At 41.0% G+C, this 25,668-nt stretch overlaps 1 protein-coding gene across 2 annotated transcripts in view; it reads left to right on the top strand.

Annotated features, from left to right (window-relative positions):
* GLIPR2 (GLI pathogenesis related 2) overlaps positions 1-24,646 on the top strand; it is a 25,260-nt gene extending 614 nt beyond the window's left edge. Inside the window, exons 2-6 of one of the 2 annotated variants that reach the window (XM_042869270.1) lie at positions 3,347-3,446; positions 10,346-10,454; positions 14,300-14,403; positions 21,680-21,757; positions 22,794-24,646. In XM_042869270.1, coding sequence (XP_042725204.1) covers positions 3,440-3,446; positions 10,346-10,454; positions 14,300-14,403; positions 21,680-21,757; positions 22,794-22,954 — 459 coding nt within the window. In that variant the 5' untranslated portion in view covers positions 3,347-3,439 and the 3' untranslated portion in view covers positions 22,955-24,646. The remainder of the gene's footprint in view (positions 1-3,346; positions 3,447-10,345; positions 10,455-14,299; positions 14,404-21,679; positions 21,758-22,793) is intronic. The other variant, XM_042869269.1, reaches the window with a different exon arrangement.
* The last annotated feature ends 1,022 nt before the right edge of the window (positions 24,647-25,668 follow it).

Below are 25,668 nucleotides of genomic sequence, written 5' to 3'. Positions count from 1 at the left end.
TCATTGTAGAGGTAGTTGTATTTTCCTGTATGGTTTTCATTTTGTAGCTGGTAACAGATGTGTTCTGCTGCATGAAAGAGTTTTGTGGCATTCAGAGAAAGGATCGTTTTAAATCTAGTAGCTTTAAAGTTACACTGTGTATAACTGACTGGCAAAGCTTCTTTACATTGCAAATCATCAACAAACTGCTTGGAGAGGGAAGATTTTTTATTGCCCTAGCTTTTAGAAGGAGTTAGATTCAAAATCTGGTTACAGTTACAGTTTAACCAAGTGCTGTCTGACTGAGCTCTTAAGTTTTTCCCCAGCTGTGCAGATTTTTGTCAAGCCTCTTGTTCCTGCCTGCTGCGGGCTGCCTTGTTGGGCTCTGTTCATTGCCTGTGTGCTTGGGTTTGATGTTCTGAGTAGAAGAAAACCCCACTGAAGCTGCCTGGAAGTTGGAGACTTTAAAAGGAGAGATTGCCATGGGATCGGTCCATCTTTGACCCACTAGTGTCACAAGGAAGTCCCTGCAGATATGTGCCTAGAGTCTGAAAATCCCCACTCCTCTTTTGAAACTGCAATGAAACCAAATAGCTTGTTCTTGTGGTTGGGATGTTATTTCTGTAACTAATCAGGGCTTGGTAGCATATTATCTGTCCATTCTATCCATCCATAGCACACATAGGATGAGCTCAGTGCAATCTGGTCCTTTGTTCACTTAAAAACATGAAGAAACTCAAGGCTAACACTTGAATGAGCCTCAGCATACAAGTGTGCTTCCTTTCTTTTTTTTCTTTTTTTTTTCTTTTTTATTTAAAGATCATCGTCCCGGTTGAGGTCTGAGGATCTGAGCCCTCTGAGAATGTGGTTAAGGGCTTGCTCTGACTCCCTGGTATGTGGCAGCAGGCCGATACCCAGCCCAGGCTTAGCACCACCTAGCCGCCAGTGCATGGGCTTGGCCCATTTCCTGGAAGCTGTGTGCTTTCAGATAGGTTAGGATTTAGTAAGTGATCTTACAACCACTTAAATAACTGTAATCGCTAGGAAGTAGCCAGTTCAGCAGTTCCTTGCTAGCAGCATAAGAAGTATGAGTGCCAGATGAGCCTTGCATCTGTATGTTGCATTGGCATAGTTAACTGGGCAAAAGCAGCAGAGGCTTCAGTGTGCCACTCCCAACCCCAAACTGATACAAATCTCTTGTTTTAATACATGCACAATCTCTGTTTGCAGATTGCTGATGCAGTCATAAGGCAATTGCTGTCTTTAGCTGTTATTTCCTGCATATTTGTTAGAGCACATCGGTTCTTTGTTCCAAAATTAGGAGCAGAAATTAGACCAGAAATTCCTTCCACTAAGGTTTGAGTATTGTTTGCTCCGCTGAGAAGTTATACAAATAGAGCTTCAAAGTACATGCTTATAGTTTTTTGTAACCTGTATCATACGTTTCAAGTTAAAAGTGAACCGGGCCCTCGTTGCTGCTTTTGTGCTGTTTGAGCTATTTAAGCTGTACATTAAGCTGAGATCCTGTCCTAACAATCAATTCATTGACTAAATCCCATCTGCCCTTTCCACGAAACTGAAGTCTCTAAATTCCTTTCTGAGATTGATGTTTGCCTTTGCATGGGTGAGAGCAGCTATTCTGAAGAGCACAGCTCTGTGTTTTGTGTGAGATTTCCCGCTCTCGAGGACACACAGAAGACACAGGAGATGCGCAGAGATTTGTCTTTCCTGGGACATGTAGTAGAAATGTAATGGGTAGGGATCTGCCCGACCTCTCAGTGACATCCAGAGCACCTGCTCCTTTCCTGGATCAGAAGAATGAAGGGATTGCCTGAAGGCATACGTGTAGGCTTGTTTAGCTTGGAAAAGAGGAGGCTCCGGGGAGACCTCATTGTGGCCTTCCAGTACTTGAAGGGAGCGTATAAACAGGAGGGGGAATGGCTCTTTATGAGGGTGGATAGTGATAGGACAAGGGAAAATGGTTTTAAACTGAGACGGGGGAGGTTTATGTTAGATATTAGGAGGAAGTTTTTCACTCAGAGGGTGGTGACACACTGGAACAGGTTGCCCAAGGAGGCTGTGGATGCCCCATCCCTGGAGGCATTCAAGGCCAGGCTGGATGTGGCTCTGGGCAGCCTGGTCTGCTGGTTGGCGACCCTGCACATAGCAGGGGATTGAAACTAGATGATCTTGGAGGTGCTTTTCAACCCAGGCCATTCATTCTATGATTCATGTAGGGATACTCTAATTCATGTAAACTGGGCACTCTCTATTTTAGAACAAATCTCTTCAAAGCTGTTTCTTTAACTCTGTATCTTTGGTGAATTTATCTTGAGGTACAAGTATCCCCTTGGAAAACCAGCTCCGCTGTTTAAAATCTCAGTTCTTTGCAGGCATTTTGATTGGAGCTCCCTAATAGTGTGTTGTTTCTAGCTGTCGGATTATACTTAAAGTGTATTCTTTGCAAGTATTCTGATTAAAGACTTTGCATTGGTTTTGCTTCACTTAGTAGAACTGTGCATAGTAAGACATCGGTACCTCTAACAGCCTTTTGCCTTGGATGCTGCAGTCTACTAAAACAAACACATGCTGAAATTCCCCCATCAAACCATAGAGAAATGCCTCCCCTGGTTGTAACTGCTGCAAACACCGCAGCCAGATGTGGGGACCTCCTGTATCCTCCCACTAGCCTTCTCCTTTTGAACAGCATGTGGATTAGCAGTGTGATGCCGCCTGATCTCCCCAGAGAGCCCAAAGCAAAAAAAAAAAACAACACCAAACATCAGGGAGTATTTCAGCAGGAAATGAGCTGATGGTGAGCTGTCTGCTTTTTGTTGCTGTGTTGCTAGGGCTCCATCACCGCATGGCTCTGACCCCATGCAGCTGTGCGAGGAGGCCGGGGTTCGGAGCAGCATCATCCCAGAGGGGATATCCACAGCAGCAGCTGCCTGGGGGCTGGGAAGGCAGAGAAAGGAAAGTGTCATTTCTTCCAATCCCCCTCCAACCCTGTGTGTTGGGGAAGGCACCTTGCCCTCCTTGCTTTCTAAAAACTAAGTGGAGGAGGAGGGGAGGGAATAATTTGCTCTTTGACTTCTGGATGGTGAGCGCAGAATGCTCTCAGAGAAGAATGAGCTCAGTAAATACTGAGAATCTTTTTACAGTGCTTGCTTTTCTTATTTTCTTTCTTCCCACCATCCCTGCCCCCTGCAAGTATGGGTGGGACTCCAAAGAAGTGACTGGGAGTTCCCCACTGCTGCCTATTGAGTCTGCAAAAATAAATAGGGACCAAGAAAGGGCTTTAACAAAGAGAAAGGAGATAGGAACCAAACTCAGTGCTGTTTTCCTTATTGCTTTTAATCTCCCTTAGAACTACATGCTGCTTTTAACTTTGAAGGTGCATCCTTGGAGCATGGCATAAAGGACTATAGTGCATTTTCAGAAGGAGCTGCATCTCCAGCTGATGAGAGGTGAGAGTTTGTACTGCAGCATCTCAGGGGGAGGCAGCTGTAGCAGCTCCTAACAAAAGTACAGGTATACAGGAAAAATGACCTGTCTGCTTTCTGAAGAAATGTGACACAAGCTGCCAAACTGACAGCGCATTTTGTGTTGTCTGGTTTTACAGGACCCAGGGGATAGAGAAAATGAATGAATCTAAGCTGCTGGTAACCAGGCATTCATGTTTGGTAACAATGGGGCCCGTGCAGAACTTCATACAAGTTACTTGCTGTTTCTTTTTACACCAGAACTGAATCTGAGGAGGATGAAAAAAGAACCTTTAAAAAATGTAGCTAATTTAATTAAAAACCCTGCACTTCTCCAGTGTGTAGATGATGCTAATTACTCAGTTCATGTTCAGTAAATGAGAAATAATGGAAAATCCTTCAGGAAGACATCAGGCTTTGGCAAACAATGTTTGATGCCTAATCTTTACTTATTTGTTGAATAAAATCATGCTTTGGGCAGAGTGGAGTGGAGGAGAATGCAGAAGCCATCATCCTTTGTAACAGTGGTTGCTCCTATTTGTTGTTAGATTAGGAGCCTTAGTTTCTAACGTTCAAGGCAGACAAGTACCAGAAGTGGCTTGCAAAGAATGAGACACAAGGTGATGGTCTGTACTAACCAAAAGAGCTAGCAAGGTTTCTCATGCCATATAGTTGCATGTCCAAAAACATCAGCTCTCCTTTCTGGGACCCCCAGGAAATCATTCTGAAAAAAATAATTAAGCATGATGAAAATTTATTTCTGAAAGTGAGTGAAAACATTCAACAAAGCTTTGTTTTCTTCAGTATAATTGATCCATTTGGTAGTTTCTATCTTGTTTGGATTTGAACTTGTCTTTGTTGCTGCTCTTTGTACAGGAATGGAAAGTATGAGAAAAATAAGTCACTTGACTGTAAGTACAGAGTTGTTCGTTACATATCTGCACAGGCCAGAAGAATATTTCAGATAGCTGTTTTGGTGAAGGCCACTCTGTTCTCCTAAAGATTAGCTGAAGTTTATCTACATTATGTTTTTACAAGCAAATGCGAGCAAACTCTGCCCAGTCTTTGACGGTCTGAACAGAAACTGTTTCTGAGTCAGTGTGTGGCCTTGATGAGGAGGAGGAAGCAACGCCAAACTCTGGCTAATAATTCTACTCTAGAACTGGCTTGTGTACTGTAGGTTTGAGCCTGTAAGAGATGGCCAAGTCTTGGATGTTTTGGAGGAAGACAATATGGGCCTATTTAAGACTGCTGCAAACATTAATACTTTTCTGTGTTGACTGAGCTGAAGTTAGCAGGGTGAATCTAGGCTTTGAATAGAAATCATGTGGTCTTTGCCTGCTCTCAGCTGTAAGTATGCTTGTTAAATAGCTGCAGGAAATGATGACATTAGCTTCTTTCTGAAGGTTTGCAATGCCACCAGCGTAGCAGCAGGATTTGAAAGCCATCCTTCTAATTTTAATTGTGAAGACTGTCCCTGCACATCACCGAATTGGAGAAACCCAGGACATCTGGAGTTGGAGGAGACCCACGAAGATCATGGAGTCCAATCCCCGGCTCCACACAGAACCACCCAAAATTCAAATTCTATGTCTGAGAGAAATGTCTAAATGCTGCTTGAACTCTGGCAGCTTGAGGCCATGCCCACTGCCCTGGAGAGCCTGTTCCATGGTTCCACCACCTTCTGGTGAAGGACCTCAGTAAATACAGCATCAGGGATGGAAGAAGAGAAAAAAAGGAAAGCGTTGCTTCACTTTCTCCTCCTGTGTAGTGTGGTCACTAGGTCACCTGGGACTTTGCTTTTCAAATCATATGTGCCCTAGGAATTATGTCCAATTATGTCTAAGAATGTAAGGCCTTACTAATGAGAGGGTTTCCTTTTTAAAAAGGTTATCAGCTTCCTTACTGTCTATCAAGAGTGTGCGTATGTGTGTTGTATTTACTATACTGTGTTGTCCTCCTTAGCAGAATAGTGATAAAAATAACACTTTTTGATTGTCTCTTATATGCAAAGTCAATACTGACTTCTCCAGATTTGGAGAGCAGCTCATTTCCAGTCTTCTGCGTGATGACCACTCCATGACAGCAACTATTTGTTGAAAGGTTTGCTGATCTCACTGTTTGGAGGGGAGAAGGGCTCCAACCAAAGCTCTTCTTTCTCTCACACGCCCTTTTTCCCCAAAAAATGAAAGCAAGAACTTTGTCAGTAACTTCTGATTAGCTTTTCTTTCTTTATTTTTTTATTCCAAGCTTATGTATCAGAAGGCTCTGCTGCTTTTCTGAGCTGTGCAGTTTCCAGGTTAGCAGGTGCTCCTTTTTAATCAAGGGAGTCAATTGCCTAACAGTTTATAAAAGGCCTTAAGTGAGGAAGTAATCAACACTGTCTGTTATGGCAAGAATAGGATTTGCAATCAAACAGTGACATGAGTAATGTCACTGAAACATTATTACACCAGTGGTTTTATATTCTCAGGCAGTATGCTTCACATTGAAAATGGGAGGGGAATAGTGTGCTATGTCACATGGAGCAGGTAATGCAAGCTTATTAAGCTGCCAGTTTCATGTAGAGGAAACTTGGGTAATAAAATGAGTAGGGAGTGTGCCCATCTGATTCAGTTAACTTCAACGTCTTAGTGTCATCCTGAAGCTCATCCCAGTGGTAGTGAGTGAAGGAAAAGTTGAGGCATAACTGAAAAACATCAGAGAATCTTCTTCCTGAAGAGAGATCTCCTGAACCAAAGGGGAAATTACTCTATTTCTGCTTAAAAACAAGAAAGTTCCAGGAAATTTCTCCCACTCAAGCTTGTATGTAACTCTATATCCTAATTCCTTTAATACTTTTAAGCAATACTTTCTGCTAAGTAAGAAAATCCGTGTTGGAAAGGAAGTAGTCTAGCAACAGCTATGCTGAGCACAGGGAGTTTGGCACTGAAGGAGATCAGGTTTTGTGTTTGGAAGTGATGCATGAACTGGAATGCCTAATCCATGCTCCCAAATGACGTTTCTAGAAATCACATTAAGGGCCAGTCTTTGAAGAAATTTTTATCCCAGATGAGGAGCAGAAAGGAGCAGTAAAGTACATGGAATAAGAAAAAAAGTAATCTTTGTGGCATTGCAGAGCCCACCCAGCTCTATATCACTATGGAATGTTTATGTCCTCAAACCAAAATGCAGAGTCAAAATGTAACAGAAGTGTACCTGCCTTCATTTAAGCTTTCTCTGCAAGCTAAATATTCAGCATTTCTCCACTGAAGAAATTCTGTTCTCAGTGTGAAATATTCAGCTATAGCTAGTTTCTTGAGAAGCATTTCAAGTGAAAATAAAAGTTGCTGATAATATATATGCCAAGCATCTTTGGTCTTAGGTGAGAACATGGTCATTAGCTGAAGTTGTTTTTACTTAAGAATTTTGTTTCCAATCTGTTAATAAACTTGAAGCTTGTCAAAATTTGAGTATCCTTAGTTATCTGGGAAGGTAATAAAGGACTTCTTGACATATTTACTTTGCAGTTCCTAAAGCTTCTGATGAATTTTCTCATAAAATTGTTGGGCATATTAACAACTGTATTTGCTGCATCATCTTTCCACGCTCCATTACTACTGCCAGAATAGTACAGTTTTGCAGAGTCGAAGAAGACTAAAGATTTTAGTATTAAATTAGAGCTGCGCTTGATCTTCAGTTACCTCTATGTGTGTTTTTTATACAGCTTGCATTTGTGTCCACTCTGTGCATTCTAATATTTGGCTTCTTTCTGCCTGGAGAGTGAATGTTCCTCCCTGTGTTCTGGGCAGAAAAGAGTGTAGAAATAATGTGCAGTATCCTGGCTAAAAATGAGTCACATTACCAGAGTTGTTGGTATCAGTTTTCAGCACTTATTTCTTCCCACACTGGTGGGTTCTTTGAAACATACTTAGTATCTGTCTTCAGAAATGTGATTCTAGCTGTTACATGAGTACATCTCTTCTTATTTATTTTGGGCGATGCACAGGCAGAGTAGAAAGGTGAGGTCTATGTCATGGTTTGAAGATGAATTGGGGCAGTCATAATAGTATATTTCTGTGTTGGATTCTATGTGAGGTCCAGTTCTTGTTGCATCATCTTGCAAGATTCAGCTAATGACTGCAGAGGTGACACAGAGCAGCTGGTATCGTGGAGAACGTGTTGGGTAACTCACTTCAGTTTTGATGGCCAGTGTAAGGGAATAAGAGAGTAAGAGAAAATCTGATAGGAAAAGTCAGCCTAGATGCCTCTGCTTACTTTTCCACGCTCACATGAGCTAAACAAAACTGAAAAAGTCTGAAGAAATCTACCAGGTGTGCTCTGTACCACATCATGGGCTGTAAATTCATTGTTGCTTGCTGTCATATCTTAACACAGTGTTCCAGAAGAATCCACAACAGAAGTAAATATTTGAATAATGAGAAAGAGGCAACTGTAGATAATAGCATTAATTGTTTCTTGCAGTGCACAATGATTCATGTCCAAAACCAACTTTCTTGCAGCAGGAAATATTTTTTTCTAGAAGCTTAAGCAGTCTATGTGAAGGAAAAAAAAAGTACGTCTCCAAAGCTATTTGGGAAGCTGTTCTCATTTGAGTGGGAGCCTGAGAACTCCCATTAATTCTCACTTTTAATATCTGGCTTCTTGGACTATGGAACGTTGATTAAAATGGAAAAACTTAACAGGTATTCTAAAACAAATCTGTAATGTCTTTGGCAGTTGGGCGTCCCTCTCCACGCTTCAGAGTGCAGAGGAGAACAAGTGGAGAGAGGGTGGTGTTTAGCACATGAGTTTGAGTCACTGTAGAGAAGTGGCTCTGTAGCAGACACCTTGGGAAAGGAAGAGAAAGGAGAAGGATGGGAGGGATCTCTAAGCCCAGTAGAGAAGTGTCTCCATGGCTAGAAGAAGCCATGTCCATATTTTGTTGATCTTTGTAATTCAAGTTGTTAGTACAGAGCTGGATTGTGCTATATGTCTGTTAGGGGATGGATTGACAAAGCCTGCATTTCAGTTCAGTTCAAGCTTTTGTTTACTAGAAATTTAATTTGTTATTGTAAGTGAAAACAAATTATTTAAATTAAAACTTTGGCATTTGCAGATCAGATTGTATACGCACTCTTTAATGCTGAGCTGATGAGAAATTAAGTCTAGGTGATGACAGTCACAAACTCCTATGCAGAAAAATGCAGCCTGGAGTATGCAATGCAACTTCCAAAGCAGTTCATTTCAGCTTTTTTGATTAGCAAACTATCTTAAAATGTCTCTGCTGGAACTTGTGCCCTCGTATCAGCAAAGTTAAGTCAGTTGGCTGTAGGTTTGCCTTACTCAGTAACCTGTGATAAGCACCTAGAAATAGGCCATGACCTACAGGCCACACAAATGAGAGTTTTAAGATCCTGGCTCAATGGAATCAATTAATGACAATAAGGAGGATTAAACTGTTTTGTTAGCAAAGACTGAGTGGTGCTTAAACGCTGAAGTAGAGATGCCTGGTTTCTTTGATGGTATGCAACATGTGGCACAAAGTTGAAGGAAAACCTAAGAGCTGGAATGTGATGGGGCAGATACCATTTCAGTAGGATTTCTGTTGGTGAATTCTCAGCTGTCTTATGACAACGATTTTATACAAAACAAATAAATATAGCCTGAAAGCTTGTTGTTGGGGAATACATTAGGTACGTGTCCACAAAAACACAGTGGTGTTTTTGTGTTGGTGGAAGTGAGAATTGAACTAACTCAATTCCATATTCTGTTCAAAGTTATGAAGTACTGAGTGAAACGATAATGACTTTTTATGTGCATTTGGACATTGAGATTAGTGTAGGTCACCATATTATCTTAAAGCTGTTGTTAGAACCAGTGAAAACTCAGACTACAGCTAAAAGCACAAGTGTGGGTTGGCTAATTACCTTAGAAAAAAGTTGCAAGAACAGTGTATGCAAACTGACAGCTATACTGTGGGAGAACGCATCATTACAAACAGCAGAAGAGTGTACGTGCTAATAAAGGAAGAGATGAGTGATTATAGTTGTTAAAATCAAGCAGTGAGAGCAACTTGAGAAATCTAAATTAACAACAGGAAAAACTTTCTAGTCATGAGATCTACTTGGGCTTTGAAAGAATCTTAAATGGAAAATAGTGGGAGTCTTTCTAATTAGAACATTCAGAGTTATAGAATAGAATATAGAATTATAATGCTGATAATATATGTCATAAATGATGTCACAAAATTGCATTAATAAATGTAAATCTGTGTCACTGTAATGGAGTAAATGGAGTAAAGCATGCCTTGGCCTGTCCAGAAGCTTCTGCAGTACAGAGAAAGTAAAAACTGTCTTTCTGTTTTAAAGACACTATCCATGCTTCTCTGACTGTCCCAAAACCCTATTTCAGGTTTCAAATTTCTCTTGAAGCAGGAAATTCCATTAGGTAGCCAGCTGCAGGGACGAGTTGGGTTGTTTTTTTGTTTGTTTTGCTTTTTTTTTTTCTCCTTTTGAAACTTCATCAAGGCAAAGAAGAGAGAACATTGAAGAGGACCTAATTCTCACTTATTTCAATTTCTTTGCAGTGGTCATGTGGTATATAGAAATCTTGAAATGAGAGTCAGTCAAACTGACCTTAAATCACCTCCTTATTGAGAAAGGGAATGAAGTTCACTTTTCTCTTCAATCTTTAGTAAGATTGTACCATCCCACTGGAATTGCCTCTTAGAGTTCCTGGATGAATAGCATCAATGGTTTGTATCATCCTACTTGTAAGCAGTGAGAGTGGCATGGTTTTTCAGTCCCACCTTCTCCAGCACCTTAGTTTTCAGGGTATGTTTTTCTGTCTTCACTGATGTCTGTATTTGACAGACTTTTCCAACTTTTTTGATGTGATTTCAGCTTCCAAACAATTTGCTGAAGAGGTCTTGAAAGCACACAATGACTACAGGAAGAAACACGGAGTCCCCCCATTAAAACTCTGCAAGAAGTTAAACAGAGGAGCCCAACAGTGAGTTCAGTCCTTTCTTTTCTCTGATAAGATTTCTGTCACTTTTATTGACTAGATTTGACTGTGCACACTGCAAAAATACTTTTCTTTTTGACATGCTGGTATTCAGTGAGGGCCTACTGGATGGAAAGTGATGCACTCTATTCTTTTTGTCTTCCTACCCAACTCTTCTCTTCCTTTCTTTCTCCATCAAACAGCACCACCTAATCATATGTGCACTTCTCTGGTCACAACAGTGTAAATCTTTCTTGCATTTTCTTTGAGACGTGGGCTGCATCTGTCTACGCCTGTGTATCTCCATTACAGAAGGTAGTTGCCTAAAGCATACTTTGCTCCCAACTGCATCAAATGATGTATTGTCAGCTGCATGAGAACATCTGCTGCTGCTGAAATAGCAAGGAAAATAACTTTTTCATGGTAGGAAGTGATGACTGGTCTTCCTACTGCCTGATTTAAGTCTTTCGTACAGTAACTTTAGACCACTATTGCTTTTCCTCTTTGCTGCATGTATGTGACAACCAGATTGTTTCCTTTCTCTCTGTAGTAAACTTTTTCAAAGTGGTTTTCACAAAATCATAGAATCATAGGATGATTGAGGTTGGAAGGGACCTCTGGAGATCATTTGGTGTTCTATTTATTTGCAGGCTGAGGTATAGATCTTTGCAATATGAAGGACATACTTGAAGGAAAAAATGCTGACTAAACTCTTCCAAAAATAAATGTCTTCCCATAACAGCTAAATGGTGGTCAGTTTGAGCCCAGCAAACATGAGATCTTACCTCTGATTGCACTTTCTACCATAACCATGCGGGGTTTTCCAGGCCAGCTGGCTCAGAACCAGAGAGGCTGTGGTGTTTCCAGAACCCAATTTATTCTCAACATCATGCTGCACTTTGCCATAAAGATGGTTCAGTTCTCTCAGCCTAGAATGGAGATCACTACGAGGTGTTGTGCCATACAACACGCCATGTACAGGGCATGTAGATGTGCCCTCTGGCAGCAATCCATGTTAATTTTGTCTGCCTTCTTTCCTCTTCTTTTTTGAGATACCATGATATCTCAAAAAAGAGATATGGTATACTCTCTATATAAATTTATTTAAATATTTAATAATTTATTATTAAATATTTATTAAATAATTATAAATAATAAATAATTTAATAAATTATTAATAATAAAAATTTATTAAATAATTTAATATTTAAATATTAAAGAGATATGGTATACTCTAGATACGGTATTTCTGTGATGCCAGTGACTGCATACCTATGCAGTCTTGGTCTTCTTCCTGTTCTTCAAAGATTTGGGGTTTTTCTGCTTTAATCTGATGCCTCACAGCGAGGAAGAGATTTCACTGACTTGTCCCTTCTTTGCTCTTCCAACTTTTACTGTTGAGTTGAGCAAATCAATTTGTATGAATAGTTGAAATTATTCTGTGAAATAGACATTTCTCCACATTTCTCCATTTAGGTCCTTCTGGAGTTCCTCACAATCCTCTCTGGTCTCAGCTGACTTCCTTCACTGTGTTGAATAGCAGTTGGAAGCCTTTGGTAACTTACAAGTATTAAAGTTGTGTTTAGAAACTGGTGCAATTGTTCAATAGCAAGAACCAGAAATGTTTTGTTCCGAATAGCAGACATGAAATTTGAGAAATCTTATTTTTTCAATTTAGATGATGCATAATCTAAAATTCAAAAGCTTCAAAGAGCTTCACTTTTTCTTTTCACTGTATCTGGTATCTTTGTTGAAATGTGTCTGATGTATCTCTTCTTCTCTGTCTGTATTGAAAATGGTGTGCTTTCTACTATTTTCAGTCCCAAGAATGGAGACAGGCTAACTGAATTGATTATTGGATCCCTGTTTTAGGATGAGTGAGTCACCCTCAGCAGGTGTCTGTTTATATCTGACTGTAATGAAGCATAGGGTGATGATCTCAGATACAAATCTCATGTTTTCAGCTGCCTGAGCAGGAGGGAATTAATCACCCTTTGTCTCAAATCCTTGGCAACTTTGTCCCAGTCTTACCTCTTTCTTGGAATGTGCAAATCCTTAAAGAGAAGCAGCGCAGAACTATGGGGATAGAGGACATGAAGGAGTGTCAAGAGATCCTCTAGTTCTGAATCTAGCAGATTCACAACTGGCAAGCTTTCATTATTTCTAAACTACTGGTGGTAGCTCAATGTGGTATTTTTGTTTGATTTCTTTTCTTAGAAGTATAGGACAAAAGGAAAGCAGGACCTAATGACTAAAGTACTACCTTGGGCCAAAATGCTCAGCTAGGCAATCCTGTGTCTGACAGATGCCAAGCTTTGGGAAGAGGCAGCAGAACAAGACATACATAGTGATCCTTGCTCTGTTATCTTCTCCTGGAAATTACAAAATTGTCTAGGAAATTGTGGTTTTCCTAAATATTAGGTAGTATCTTTTTTTATTTTTATTTTTTGGTTATAGGTGTCTAATAGCCCCTGAATACACACACTGTAATTTTCTCTAGCTCCTTTCAGATCCCCATGTGCTTTGGTGTCTGCCTCATTGGTGATAAGTTTTGTAGCACACTATGGAATGATTGTTTTGTTTTATTTGACTTCTAAATCTACCTGATGATTTCTGATGCTGTGAGAAATGACAAATGGTCTTTTGAATTTGAATGTCTCTGCAATGAAGCCTTTCCAGTGCTGACTAAAGAGAATAATCCTTTTACACATGAAGTTATTTTTAATCCCATTGTAATTAGACAATCAAAGTACGTCCCACACTCTCATGTGTTAACTTCTATGGAAACAATGTTTCTTATCCCTGTGCTGCTACACACGTTTGTTGTTTCAAATTCTCCCTGTGATTTCTTTCTCTTTTCACTCACTTTGACTAACTCCCAGCTTCAGTCCATTTTTCTATTTTGTGTAGAAATCAAGTTAATGGTGCAGAGTTTTTGGAACTGTTCTCTACTTATCAATTAAAACTGGTTTAAGCACACTTTCTATTTTTTGATAGTAAAACACTAGCAAAACATTGAAGTGGCCCCAGGACTTCTGCAAATATATGCTGGAAATCTCCATCTAGTGTTACAGCGAGTCATTGACTGTCCCCTGTTTGAGGAAGGCTTGGATTTTGCTCCCTTTCCCATATGTACACCTGATTTATGAATTATCTGCGTGCTGATTTTTGAAGCTACATTATCTCTTGTGCAGGTTACTCCAGTGAGGGGGTTTGGAAATGTTGAGATTTGTAGCAATGCTTATAAATGCTTTCCTTTCCCCATTAAAGTTGCAGCTGTGGATTTCCAGGTGCTGGGTAGACAGGATGAAGGGAGATCTACATTCTGTTTCTTTTAGACCTTTCTCATCCATGGCGCAAGGGCTCAGAAATACATGGAAAATGCTCTCTGGACTTTCCTTTCTCATGAGTGCTAGATCTATACAGGTGTAAAGCATCCCTGGCATCAGAGATTTGCAACTGAATAACTTCACTTAAACTGCCATCTTCTAACAGGACAAGGGGAAATGGTTTAAAACTAAAAGAGGGGAAATTTAGACTGGGGATAAGAAAAAAGTTTTTTACAGTGAGAGTGGGGAGGCACTGGCACAGGTTACCCAGAGATGTGGTGAATGCTCCATCCCTGGGGACTTTCAAAGTCAGGCTGGTTGGGGCTCTGAGCAACCTGATGTAGCTATAGGTGTCCCTGCTCATTGCAGGGAAGCTCGATGAGATGACCTTTAAAGGTCTCTTCCAACTCAAATGATTCCATGATTCTAACATTCCTTGTTTGCATTTCCTCTTTCTCTTCCTTCACCTCTCCATCCTCTTTATCTGCAGTCTGTAACACAATGTGTGCATCCCTTTGCTAGGTATGCAGAAGAACTGGCAGCCTCAAGGGTCCTCAAACACAGCTCTGAGTCTGCTAATGGAAAATGTGGAGAGAATTTGGCCTGGGCATCCTACGATCAACCAGGTAAACTTCCTTCCCTTGCTGTCTCACAGACACCATATAAATAGCCTGTTTCATTTTCCTTGGGCTCAGAGCATGAGTGAGCTGGATGTCAGGGCTGGTTGCAAGAGTACTGCCATTGCCTTCACTTCCAAAAAGTGGCCACTGCAACCTAACCCATGTTCCATGGGCACAGGCTTCTGGTATGCAGAAACTTACATTGCTGAAAGCAAGAAACACAGATATGCACTGAAGGGGTAATGCATTGTGGCAGCAGGTTATGTCCCTTTAAAGATAGGATTTGGTGGCCAGGCTGTTCTGTATGTCCCAGCTGTGCACCTTCTTTGAATTCTGTTTCATGGGAGGGGAGAAGGAAGCTGTCAATGCCCTGTTTTTCACCTTTATCCTTTGTTTGCCCTAGCCTGAGTAAAGGCTGACCACAGGTCAACTGTGGTGAGGGAGGTAGAAAAATGGCAATTGCATGCTACATAGCAGTTCCTGTTTTGGAGGTCAAATAGACAGTGGGAAACCAAAGTGACAAAGGCAAGTGTGTTAGGCAACATCTGATCTCTTCTGCTCTGTCAGTAAATAGAAGGTTTGAGCTCTTTTCCCTGCCTTCATTTCTGAAGATAAAAGTTCTCCGTATATTTTCTGATCATAAATGTAGCACATAATAGGCAGCCTTCTGTTTGGATACCCAAGGAGCTGAACTGTGGCCATGCTGACAGCCTGCAGTGAGCACTCAGAGCTATGCTCAGCAGGCTCTTCCCTCCTTCCTCCTCCAGCAAGCAGAGTTAATGCCTCCGCCTGCTGAGAGAGCAGTTGGTGTGTATTATGAGTGACCACTTGCTTTCTTTATTTCCATCCACCCCTGGAATTCACAATGCAGTTTAGAGGAGATAGGAGCTCATTTGTGTGGACTGTAGGTCCTGTTTTAAGGGCCTGGAAATTTTAGTAACTGAGTTCTAGGCCCAGGGGCACTGCTGGATTCCTTTGCAAGTGCTAGCTGTAGCCCTGCATGGGTACCTTTTTATATTGAAAAAGAAACCCGGGGTGGAAAAATCTAATTGGATCTACTAATACTTGACGTTCAGTCGATTGCAAGAGTCTGAGGTAAGTCTTCAGAGCAGCATGGGAACAAACAGATGTATGGCAAAATTTGCACAGTGCCTATGACTCACTAAGCTAACTTCTTCCTTCTTGTTTATGCTGATGGCCTATGCTCTTCCCCTGAGGTTAAAGAAACAGGCTTCTCATTCAGAGAGCTGGAGACAACACACATGGATCCTTCCATAAATTATATAATGCTAGTCCTTTTTGGATCCCACTTGTTTTCTTCTATGCACTGTTTCCATGCATAACTTGCCAGTTTTGAGCAGTTTTTTATTGCTATTTTTTATTCATAGAATTGACTGCCTTCCTAAGAAAAATAAGCTACATCTTTTGTTCTGTGCTACATTTCCTATGTGTCAGGATGAGTCAGAGTATCAGAGTAAGAAAACTCCTTGTTCAGAGAAAGCTGTTCTGTCCAGGCTTAGTTTTCATCTCTGTGGAGCTGGTTACTTCTTCCTCTTTTTCTCATACAGTTCCCTCTGGATAGTTAATTTGTAGCCTGCTCGATGAGGCTGAAATTTGTATTAGGCATCTATTCAAGGGCTTAATAAAGGGAGACTGTCTTCCTCCCCAGATAAAGAAAAACTCAATAAACCTCCAGCTTAGTGTGTTTTCTCTCTGACAGAAGTAATGCTATTGTTTATTTTGACTCTTACAGAGTTCTGTGATAATGCCAGAAGATAAATTTATTGTTTCAGAGATGATTTAAGCTTTAAATTGTAAGAGTCTTTTAGTTTCACCCCTCTCCTGGCTCAGGAATCTCTTACGTTGTATTCAGGATTTTGGAGTTACACAGCCTAAAGCTGTAGCTGGAAATATATTTATCCCTGTAATCCAAGAAATAGCTGACAGCCGCTTCCTCTGTGTCTGCTCTGTGGCAGACTTCTCTTTGTCTCTGTTCGCGTAAGTGAGCTGTCATCTGCCACTGCTACAACGGAGACCACAGCCTGCCTGGGCAGCTGCACTGTGTCAGGCTTCTTAGGACGCCTCATGTCATTTCTCATGTACGGGGAGGCCTAAGGCAAGCACTGAATGATTCAGTTCTGGTTGGGATGAATGCTGTCATGAAGAGTGTGTGTGTAGTCCCTGAAAACACTGCAGCTGATGAACTTTGGGGAGTTTGTAAGAGAAATTCACTGCTTGGTATTACCTAAATCTATTATGGGAGGAACCTGGGTTTGGCTACAAAATCAGGTCTAGTGTGCAGAGCAGCACAGGCACGTTCTGCCCCAGCCCTGAAGGAGCACGCTCTGACTCACAAATACAGTTACTTCAGGCATCTGTGGCTCTCTATTCCTCTCCAATACCAGATTTTCACAGTACTGCTAAAAATTCCCCCCATTCCTGGAGGCTCAAGGCCAGGTTGGATGGGGCCCTGGGCAGCTGAGCTGGTGAGGGACAGCCATGCCCATGGCATGGGGTGGGGATGGGTGGGCTTTGAGGGCCCTTCCAACCCAAACCATTCTGTAATTCCATGATTCTGTGAAAATGGACCTTCATGAGAGATGCTGAAGGTAGAGAATTACACCCTCTGAGATAACTTCTGGTGGAAACTTAAATTCACCTCTCCTGCTTTCCCCTAAGAAAGTGGAAGGGAAATTGGTAACAAAAGCTAGGAAACACTAAAGGAAAGATGTGAGGTTTAGGGTACCTGGTTTGTCGATTTCTGTGGTGCTTCTCATCCTCACACAGAGGTGTAATCTATGTGCTGTAATCTTACCTGAATGCTGTTAATGATTTTCTCAGATGGCTTGAAAATTTAGGGTTTCTTAGGTATAAGGAGAGACAGTAAGAGTGGCCACAGAGAAATTAAACATCAGGTGAGCAGAATACAGTAGTTGGGCTGCTACAGCCTTGTGCCCCTGGGTCCAAGCAGTCAGTGAGGCAAGAGTATATTCCCAGGTGTGCATAGAATCATAGAATGGCTTGGGTTGGAAGGGACCTCAAGGATCATGAAGCTCCAACTCCCCTGCCACAGTCCGCCAACCTCCACATTTAACACTAGACCAGGCTGCCCAGGGCCCCATCCAATCTGGCCTTGAGCACTTCCAGGGACGGGGCATCCACAACCTCTCTGGGCAGCCTGTTCCAGCACCTCACTACTCTCTCTGTAAAGAACTTCCCCCTGATATCCAACCTAAATCTTCCCTCCTTCAACTTAAAACCATTTCCCCTTGTCCTGCTGTTATCTACCATTTCAAAGAGTTGACTTCCCTCCTGTTTTTAGGCTCCCTTTAGACACTGAAAGGCTGCAATCATGTCACCCCAAAGCCTTTTCTGGGCTGAACAAGCCCAACTTCCACAGCCTGTCTTTATATGGGAGGTGTTCCAGCACTCTGATCATATTAGCGGCCCTCCTCCGCACCCTCTCCAACAGCTCCCTGTCTTTCTTGTATTGGGGCCTCAGACCTGGATGCAGTACTCCAGATGGGGCCTCATGAGCACAGAGTAGAGAGAGGCAATCACCTCCTTGTCTCTGCTGGTCACCCCTCTTCTGATGGAGTCCAGGATGCATGTACACGCATGCATAGACAGCGTGGACATACATATATGTATGAGCAGGTGGCCACATGGATCAACATGGGCAGGTACGGGCATTGTTTACACGAACAGCATCAATGGCCTTATCCTGTGCCCCTTTCTGGCCCATCAGGACAAACATCTACTGTTGGAATATGTATAAATGACATATATGCATTTATTTCCAACAATGGATTCTTAAAAATGTATATAATAAAATATTATTGGCAATATAAAATAATGTATATAAAATATATTCTTTTCCCAGTAATGGGAATTTGGGTACCTTCAGCTGTTGGGCTCAGACACCTGATCTGTCCATTAGCTGCCCCTGTATCCCAGCTACAGGGGATGGATGCTGGATGTACAACCCCGTGGAGGTGCAGTTCCACTCCAGCTGCTGGTACAGACCCTCTCATCCACGCACACCCAGCTCTCTGGGCTCCCCTTCTCCCTTAGTGCTGATGCAGCCCATGAGAGTGAGATTCAGCCTGATTGGAAGTGAACCAAGCAGGTCATCAGTCAGCTGTTGTTAGAAGGGTGGAGCTGAACATACATTTCCATAGAAAAACTGTTGAAACTGTAAATGTGGTTTACAACAATGCAAAGAGGAAGGATGTTTTTAAAAAAAAAGTAGTATAGTAACTGGCTCTGCCACCAGAAGAGGAACTGCAGGTTGTAGGACAAATCTGCATGGTTTTGGTAGAACTAAACTTCCATCATTTCTGCCAGAATCCACAGTGATGGATGGGAGTGCTATCTCTTTTCTCTTTTTCCTTCTGCTTGAAATGCATTTTGAACAATATTGTTCAAACAACAACCTTGTTTTGGAGGGGACTTTTGGGGGAGTCAGAGCTGTTTTCAGTGAAAAATTCCAGTGCAAGGTAAATTGGGCTCTGAGTGTAATTGCATAACTTGAAATGGAAATACTATGGTCAGTTCTCTGAACCAGCACATCTGAGGATGCAAGTTGCTATCAAAGGGGCTCAGTGCTCTGCTGACTGCTGTGTTGGCCTCTTTCTATTTATTTCCTCCAGTCCCTGGGAAGCCCAGGGGTCGCTGGGCTAACAGCAGTTCTCCCATAGTTGCATGTGTACCAGTTATTATATTGAACAGTTCTTTCTTGTTCACCTGCAATAAGTTTTTGGGCACCGTGGCTGGGAATTAACACATGGTAAAATGTGTTACATGCTTATGCTTGTTGTCCTTCTTGAGCAGGACTGGATTATTCTTTTACCTGATGCCATTGCCATCTTCTCTGAATTTAAAGTGTTATCAGATTTTCACATTATAGTATTCTTTAAATAATATATATGTATCTATCTTTGTAAAAACTTCTATGTCTCTCACAATCTTTCCATTATGCTGAGCTTAAGTTTTGCTCGCACAGAGCCTAGATGCATTTCTTAGAGCTACAGTAGACAGCGTGGTGTTGACTTTCTCTTGGACTACTCTTCCATGCCATGTCACACTGCAGGGGACAGTGAAGTACTAGTAGCACTGAAAGTGCAGTCGTACATTTGTAAAAGTTCATTTACATAGTGCAGTCACTTAAGCACTTGTATATACAAAGTGCATATGCTCTGTAAGGTCTGACATGTCTGCTGAAGCACTCTGTGCTTCTATTCAACAAAGATTTGTTTAGCTTTTGTACTATATGTTTTTTGTTTTTCCTTTGACTTACACACAGATTGCTCTTGGCACATTTTTTAGTCTTTTAGCTTTACTTAGAGTAGCAAATGAGCAGGTATTGTATTTGCTTTACAGACTCTAGCCATTAAGCGTGTCTTCTGGTGTTGTTATTTGGTACTGGGCAAGCAGGGAAAGAAGGAACCTGTTGTTACTCCCAGAACATTTACTTCAGGAATCAAAACATGTTTGCTGCATCTTTATGTAGAAAATATAAACAAACTCACTAAGTGAGCCCCATTCCTAACAAGCAGTGTGCTATGGATCAGTTGCTAGAACTTCCAGTTCACAAACCTCTCAGAGATGGCACTTCACTCAGTATTTTCTTTCAAGTGACAGCTCTGACAGCCAGGCTGCCAGGCTAACAACGCCATCAGCTGAGCAGATTGCACTCGTAAGTCTAAAGAGGTGAACAGCTCAGCGTCTGACTTCAGGAACAGCGCAAGTTTGAGACTTTTTGCTGTGAAATAGCAAACTGTGAGTCATTGTGGTTCTGCAGCCAACGGTCCGCCAGGGACCAGCGTTCTTCATGACGGTAGTCTTGACAGCTTTGGCAGCTTGCTCTGGGATCAACTGGCCTTGCGTTATACTTTCTGGAATGCTAAGCAGAAACTTCATTACTGATGTAGCACAGGGAAAAGGCTGCCCCCTCCTCCCCCCTCCCTGTCTGAGACAAGAATTTCCTAAGAAACAGTAATGGAAAAGACGTAATGTTTGACTTTTGAGTGCATCTGCAAGTTCTGCTCTGAGCTTCTGCCCTCTGTGCTGTCTATTCAATCAGATGCGTTGCAGATTCATTCACTGTCAGAATCTGCTCTCGTCTAATCAGGTTCCTAAACAGCTCAACGAAAGCAGATAGGGTTTTTCTTCATACACCTTGATCCACAGGTTGGGGGGTTCACTGTGGAAAAGGCCCCTGTGCTTTTTAGCCAGAAAACCTGGCACGGCTCTCTGAAGTCTTTTCAAGCTTGCTCCAAGATGGAAGAGCTGCTGAAAGTGGTGTGTAGAAACATAATGACAGGAACACTCATCCAAGATAGGGGAGATGCATCTTCAGCTACCTTCCAGGCTTACCATTATAGAAGGGCAGACACAAACCATGGACTCCATGTGTTTAATTGCCAGGCAGTTAAACATTTTGTTAAGGACTGCATGTATCTCTGCTCATCCAGGTCCAAATGCTGTGCCACACTGACCTCTTTTGTCTGAGAGCTTTTCTAACTTCAGCCCTATTAAGTTTTAAGTACATCTGAGAATTGGCTTGCGGTCCTGTTTACTGTGCTGTTGGTGTCAGAATTCTGCTCCTCTTCAGGTCCATCTTATCCAAAGAGCACCTCTCCACAGACGTCTATTGCTATACCTGTTCAGTGCATTGCTGTCCTAGATCTCAGCCAGCCTGTGCCATGGCCACATCCCTTGCACCTCAGCAAAGAAACTGATGGATTGTGGTTGTATCAGGGAGCTGAAAACTCCAGAAACTGATGGCATGAGATGGTTAACAAAAAACAGACTGATTAGTAACTGTGTAGGAACAGCTGTTGCAAAACAATAAAAATTGTATGTAATGTGCTATATCGTGTTACCTACATTTCAAAAACTCTTATTCAGTAAAAGTGTTCCTTCATGTGCCTGGAAGTTGTGCCTTGGGTTGTACAGGTCTTGCCAGCTGTTAACTGAAGATCATACAGTCACCAAGGTTAGAAAAGACCTCCAAGATCATCCAGTCCAACCGTCCATATATATCATTAATATTTCCCTTCTAAACCATGTTTCTTAGTGCAACATTTAAACATTTCTTGAACACCTGCAGAGAGGATGACTCAGCTACATCCCTGAGCATCCCTGTTCCTGACCACTCTTTCAGAGAAGAAATCTGTCCAAACATCTGACCTGAAGATCATGCTGGTCAGACTGTAAGTGAACTATGTTCTTGTGTTTGTGTTATCTATCCTGACCCCACATTTCTTCTGTGTTTCAGGGAAGGACGTTGCTGACAGATGGTACAGTGAAATAAAAAATTACAGCTTTCAAAACCCAGGGTTTTCTTCAGGGACAGGTAAGCTTAGACTGATTACCTTCTCTTCACAACTAGGACTTTTCCTTTAAAGAAATTGTCTGCTGCGCTTGTTTTGATAGTTTTCAAAAATCTACCTTGTTCTTAGGAGAACAATATTCCCCCAAACTTTTATGTTAGAAACTGATAGAAAGGTAGAAGAATCTGTGAGAAATGAGGAAGGTTTGGAATTTGGTTTTTCTTTTTAATATATTGTGGGTTTTTTTCTGCAACTCCAAAATTTCTAGAAGGGACCTTATTTTAAGGCAAGTCAATTTGTAAAAAACACTGAATTGAAATGATATAGGTGTCTCACTAAATACAGTGTGTTGTTGTTTACACTGGCATGTGTCTTCTGCCAAGATGTATCACTACAGTTGCAGAGGTTACTTCAGCTGTAATTTGGAGATCAGCCACAGGTCACTGACTGCATATTATCAGCCCAGTGCTCAGTGAACGTAAGAACATTGTTTCTTGAATAGTAATTGAGCAAGAGATACAACTAAGCTTGTTTGAGATGAAGAAAATCTTGCTTTTCTCCCATGGTGCTTGTTTGTGCATAGGGGGAACAACTGATAATATAGCTTAGGGGTGGCCATTATAGGTAAGCAGAAGCAGCCACAAAAAGAAAAAGAAAAACAGCAACAAAGAGAATTATCTTGAATTGTTCTCCATGCAGACATAATAGGGAAGGATGAAATGGTAGAACTGCTATTCTTACTGCAGGAAGTAAACACCATAATGTCTTTGTGGAATTTTATGTCATTTATTCATCAAAGTCCTTCTTTCATGATTGTCCTAGTTTATATTCTTATTTGGAAATAGGACATGGAGCCAAGAACACTAATATGGAACAGGTCAGAGCAGGCTTGTTCAAGACAAGATGCTAGATAGGTTTTTTCGCATGCCTTTAGTGAGATCTCCTGTTAGAGAAAAAAACAGTTTCGTATGCCTCTTTCTCCCCATCTTCCTCAATATGTTTGAAGGAATAATATAGATTTAGTACCTAAGACATCTGCGCATTTCTCTCTTTCTTCAGGTCATTTCACAGCAATGGTTTGGAAGAACACAAAGAAAATGGGTGTTGGAAAAGCATCTGCTAGTGATGGTTCTACATTTGTGGTCGCTAGGTACGATCCAGCTGGAAATGTAGTAAATCCAGGCTACTACGAAGAAAATGTCCTTCCTCCAAGAAAATAACCTTTCTTTGGAGGTAGTCTTACTGCTTTGTGACAAATGAACCTAGGTTTGGACTTAACACTGTTTGAAGTGAAGTACAATTCAATGAAATTTCCTGTTGGATACTGCTGCTCACTTCTCATTGCAGAAGAAGCAATTACATGTTGCTTGAGTCAATCTGCACATTAAGTCCCTGTTGTTTCTGAGGAGACTTCAGTTTATTTGAGGATGAAGTATATGCAGCATTTCTGAGGGGTAAAAGTTTCTAGTTTGTTCTTTTTTGTGGTAGTTTGCATGAACTCTGTGTCAGTATGTGAGAATACACATGTTGGATGTTTTTGTCTAAACAAGCAAATTCGTAGCTCTATGTAAACTGAAGATACCAGCTTGTAACTATATCACGTATTCCAGGTTTTCTTTTTTTTGCTATTGAGTGCGACTTCTTTGCTCTGTCTGTACCTTTTTCTACTGTGAGGTCTCATCCCTACAGCTTGAACGTATGCAAAGCCTCCTGTATGAAAGTTACACATACATATAAAACGCAGTGCAATCCAGACATATATGCTTTCATTAAAATGGTCTCATGGGACACTAAGACTACACTGGCAAAGTTGTACCAGTCAAGCAAGCTATAACTCATGCATGACCAAAAAATTACTAGAAATGTTTAAAACTTAGCTTTACATTTCAGGTGCTAATATCTGAAAACACAACACTATCTTAGTTTACAGAGTATATTATCTTATAATCAAATTGATTACTTCCCTTCCAGAAAAGCAAGGCGCTGCCATTTCTCTTTGATATTTACACACAAAATAAATTTCTCTGGGAAATCATCATCGATTTCATTTCACGGTAACTTATTTTTATTTCCTAGAGAATATCTTCTGCAGACATTAACATTCCCAAATCGTAATTAAGAGATGTTTGCTCTTAGTTCATAAAATTCAAAGAGTTCATGTACTGTGCTTCAATTTGGGATTTTCTTTTCTGTGTAAGGGTTCCTTTTGACTTCTGCTGAGATTTGGCTCATGAAGAGTGCCATTGCAGAAATACTTTTTGTTTACACAGTTGAAATAAACTGCACTGTTACAGCTTGATGATATGTCACTGTGATGCTATATATTACAATCCTTTTGCTGTAACCAAGAATTTAATACATATTATGACATCTGAAAATTATATATTTTTGAATATGAATCACTGAAGTCTTTGCTGTTACCTGAATTTTTGTTGAATAATCTTTAAATTTTATTTCCAAGACATTAACATAGGACAATATTACTTAAGTAATGAAGTGCAAAAAACCAAAACAAACAAACAAAAAACAACAACAACAACAAAAAAAACCCACCAAGAAAGAAACAAACAACAACAACAACAGAAACAACCAAAAACCAGCAAGTAATCTAGCCCAGAAAAGACAGGAGACCTAAGAAATGATAAATCATAGTATAGACAAGAGATGACCATCACCTTTTTATACAAACTTTGAACTAGGCCTTGGATTCAATGCTGAACAGACATATGTCTTTCTCTGCTGAACTCCTGCTTTGTGTTTTAATTTCTCCCTCTCTTGGTTGACACGTTCTCGGTAAAGAACAGCCACTTCACTCCCACTCAGACATGTCTGTTTAGTAACTGCAGTTTTGAGGCCTTCCCATCTTCAACTTTCATTTAAGAAATGTCAAATAAATCAATGGTATTCAAATACTTTTTTTTTTTCCACTTTCTTGCTGCTGTTGGCCCTATAACTCTGAATGGTTGGTGTATATGTTCAGTTGAGTGAATGCGAGTGTTTCACTGCTGCCACCTAATATGTTTTTTATGTCAGACCTGGGAGGATCTTGGTGAAGAGAGGACAAAACAAAACCAACCTGGTCATTAGCTTTATTTAGAATGATAATGGCAAGTGAACTTCCTGAGGTTTTCAGAAGGAACATTTTGAGGTGGTGTCTGATCATCTGACATGGAAGGAATTCAAAGCCACTCAAATAGACCCAGTGCAAGCTTTGTACACCCTATAGAATTTCTATGCAGGTAAGTAGCAATTTAAAAACAAAACAAAACAACCCAGTCGATCTAATTCTTAATGACCCAAGCTCACAATGTTGATGCCTTCTGCAAATGAACTGTCTGTGCAGTAAACCATGGCATAGGTAAAAGGCCAAATGCATAGAGAAAGGTAATGTTTTTGTGGCTCACCCAGAAGCCATAGGATTTGGGGAAATGCGCATTGAAACCTGCCTTCCCAGACCTCTGTGTTGCTCTATCACCTCCACCACATCTTGGTGAGTTGTGATGACCGAGAAGTGGCAAAGAAAGGTTATCCCATGTGATGTAAGGGCAGAACATGATGTTCAAGCACATACAAGAGGACACTTTTGCTGTGGGAATAAAGAGATGGCCTGATCTGACAGCTCTGATTCCAGTGAAAAATATTTGGTTTGAGAGGCGTGGAGATGGCTTCTAAGTTCTTTTTGCAGAAGGAAAAGGAGGAAGAGGAGTTCTACCTTGTCTGAGGCTTTATTTCTAGTCTGCTGGTTTAAATAATAACAAAGGATGTAGGTAAGAATTGGGAATGGTCTTTAAAAACTGCAAAGGGGGACCCTTGTTTAACATATTTTAATTTGCTATCTTCACTCCTTTATCTTTCCCAGACCTCACCAAAATCTTGAAGTTGACATTGTGAGGTTGGAGAAATACAGACATGTTTTTATCTGAAGCCAGCATTG

The sequence above is a fragment of the Lagopus leucura genome, unplaced genomic scaffold, assembly GCF_019238085.1.
Source record: "Lagopus leucura isolate 7727_CA_CO unplaced genomic scaffold, USGS_WTPT01 Super-Scaffold_100002, whole genome shotgun sequence".
Lineage (NCBI taxonomy): Eukaryota > Metazoa > Chordata > Aves > Galliformes > Phasianidae > Lagopus > Lagopus leucura.
Note: the sequence above shows the minus strand (reverse complement) of the source record. Positions and strands in the feature narration are given on the sequence as shown.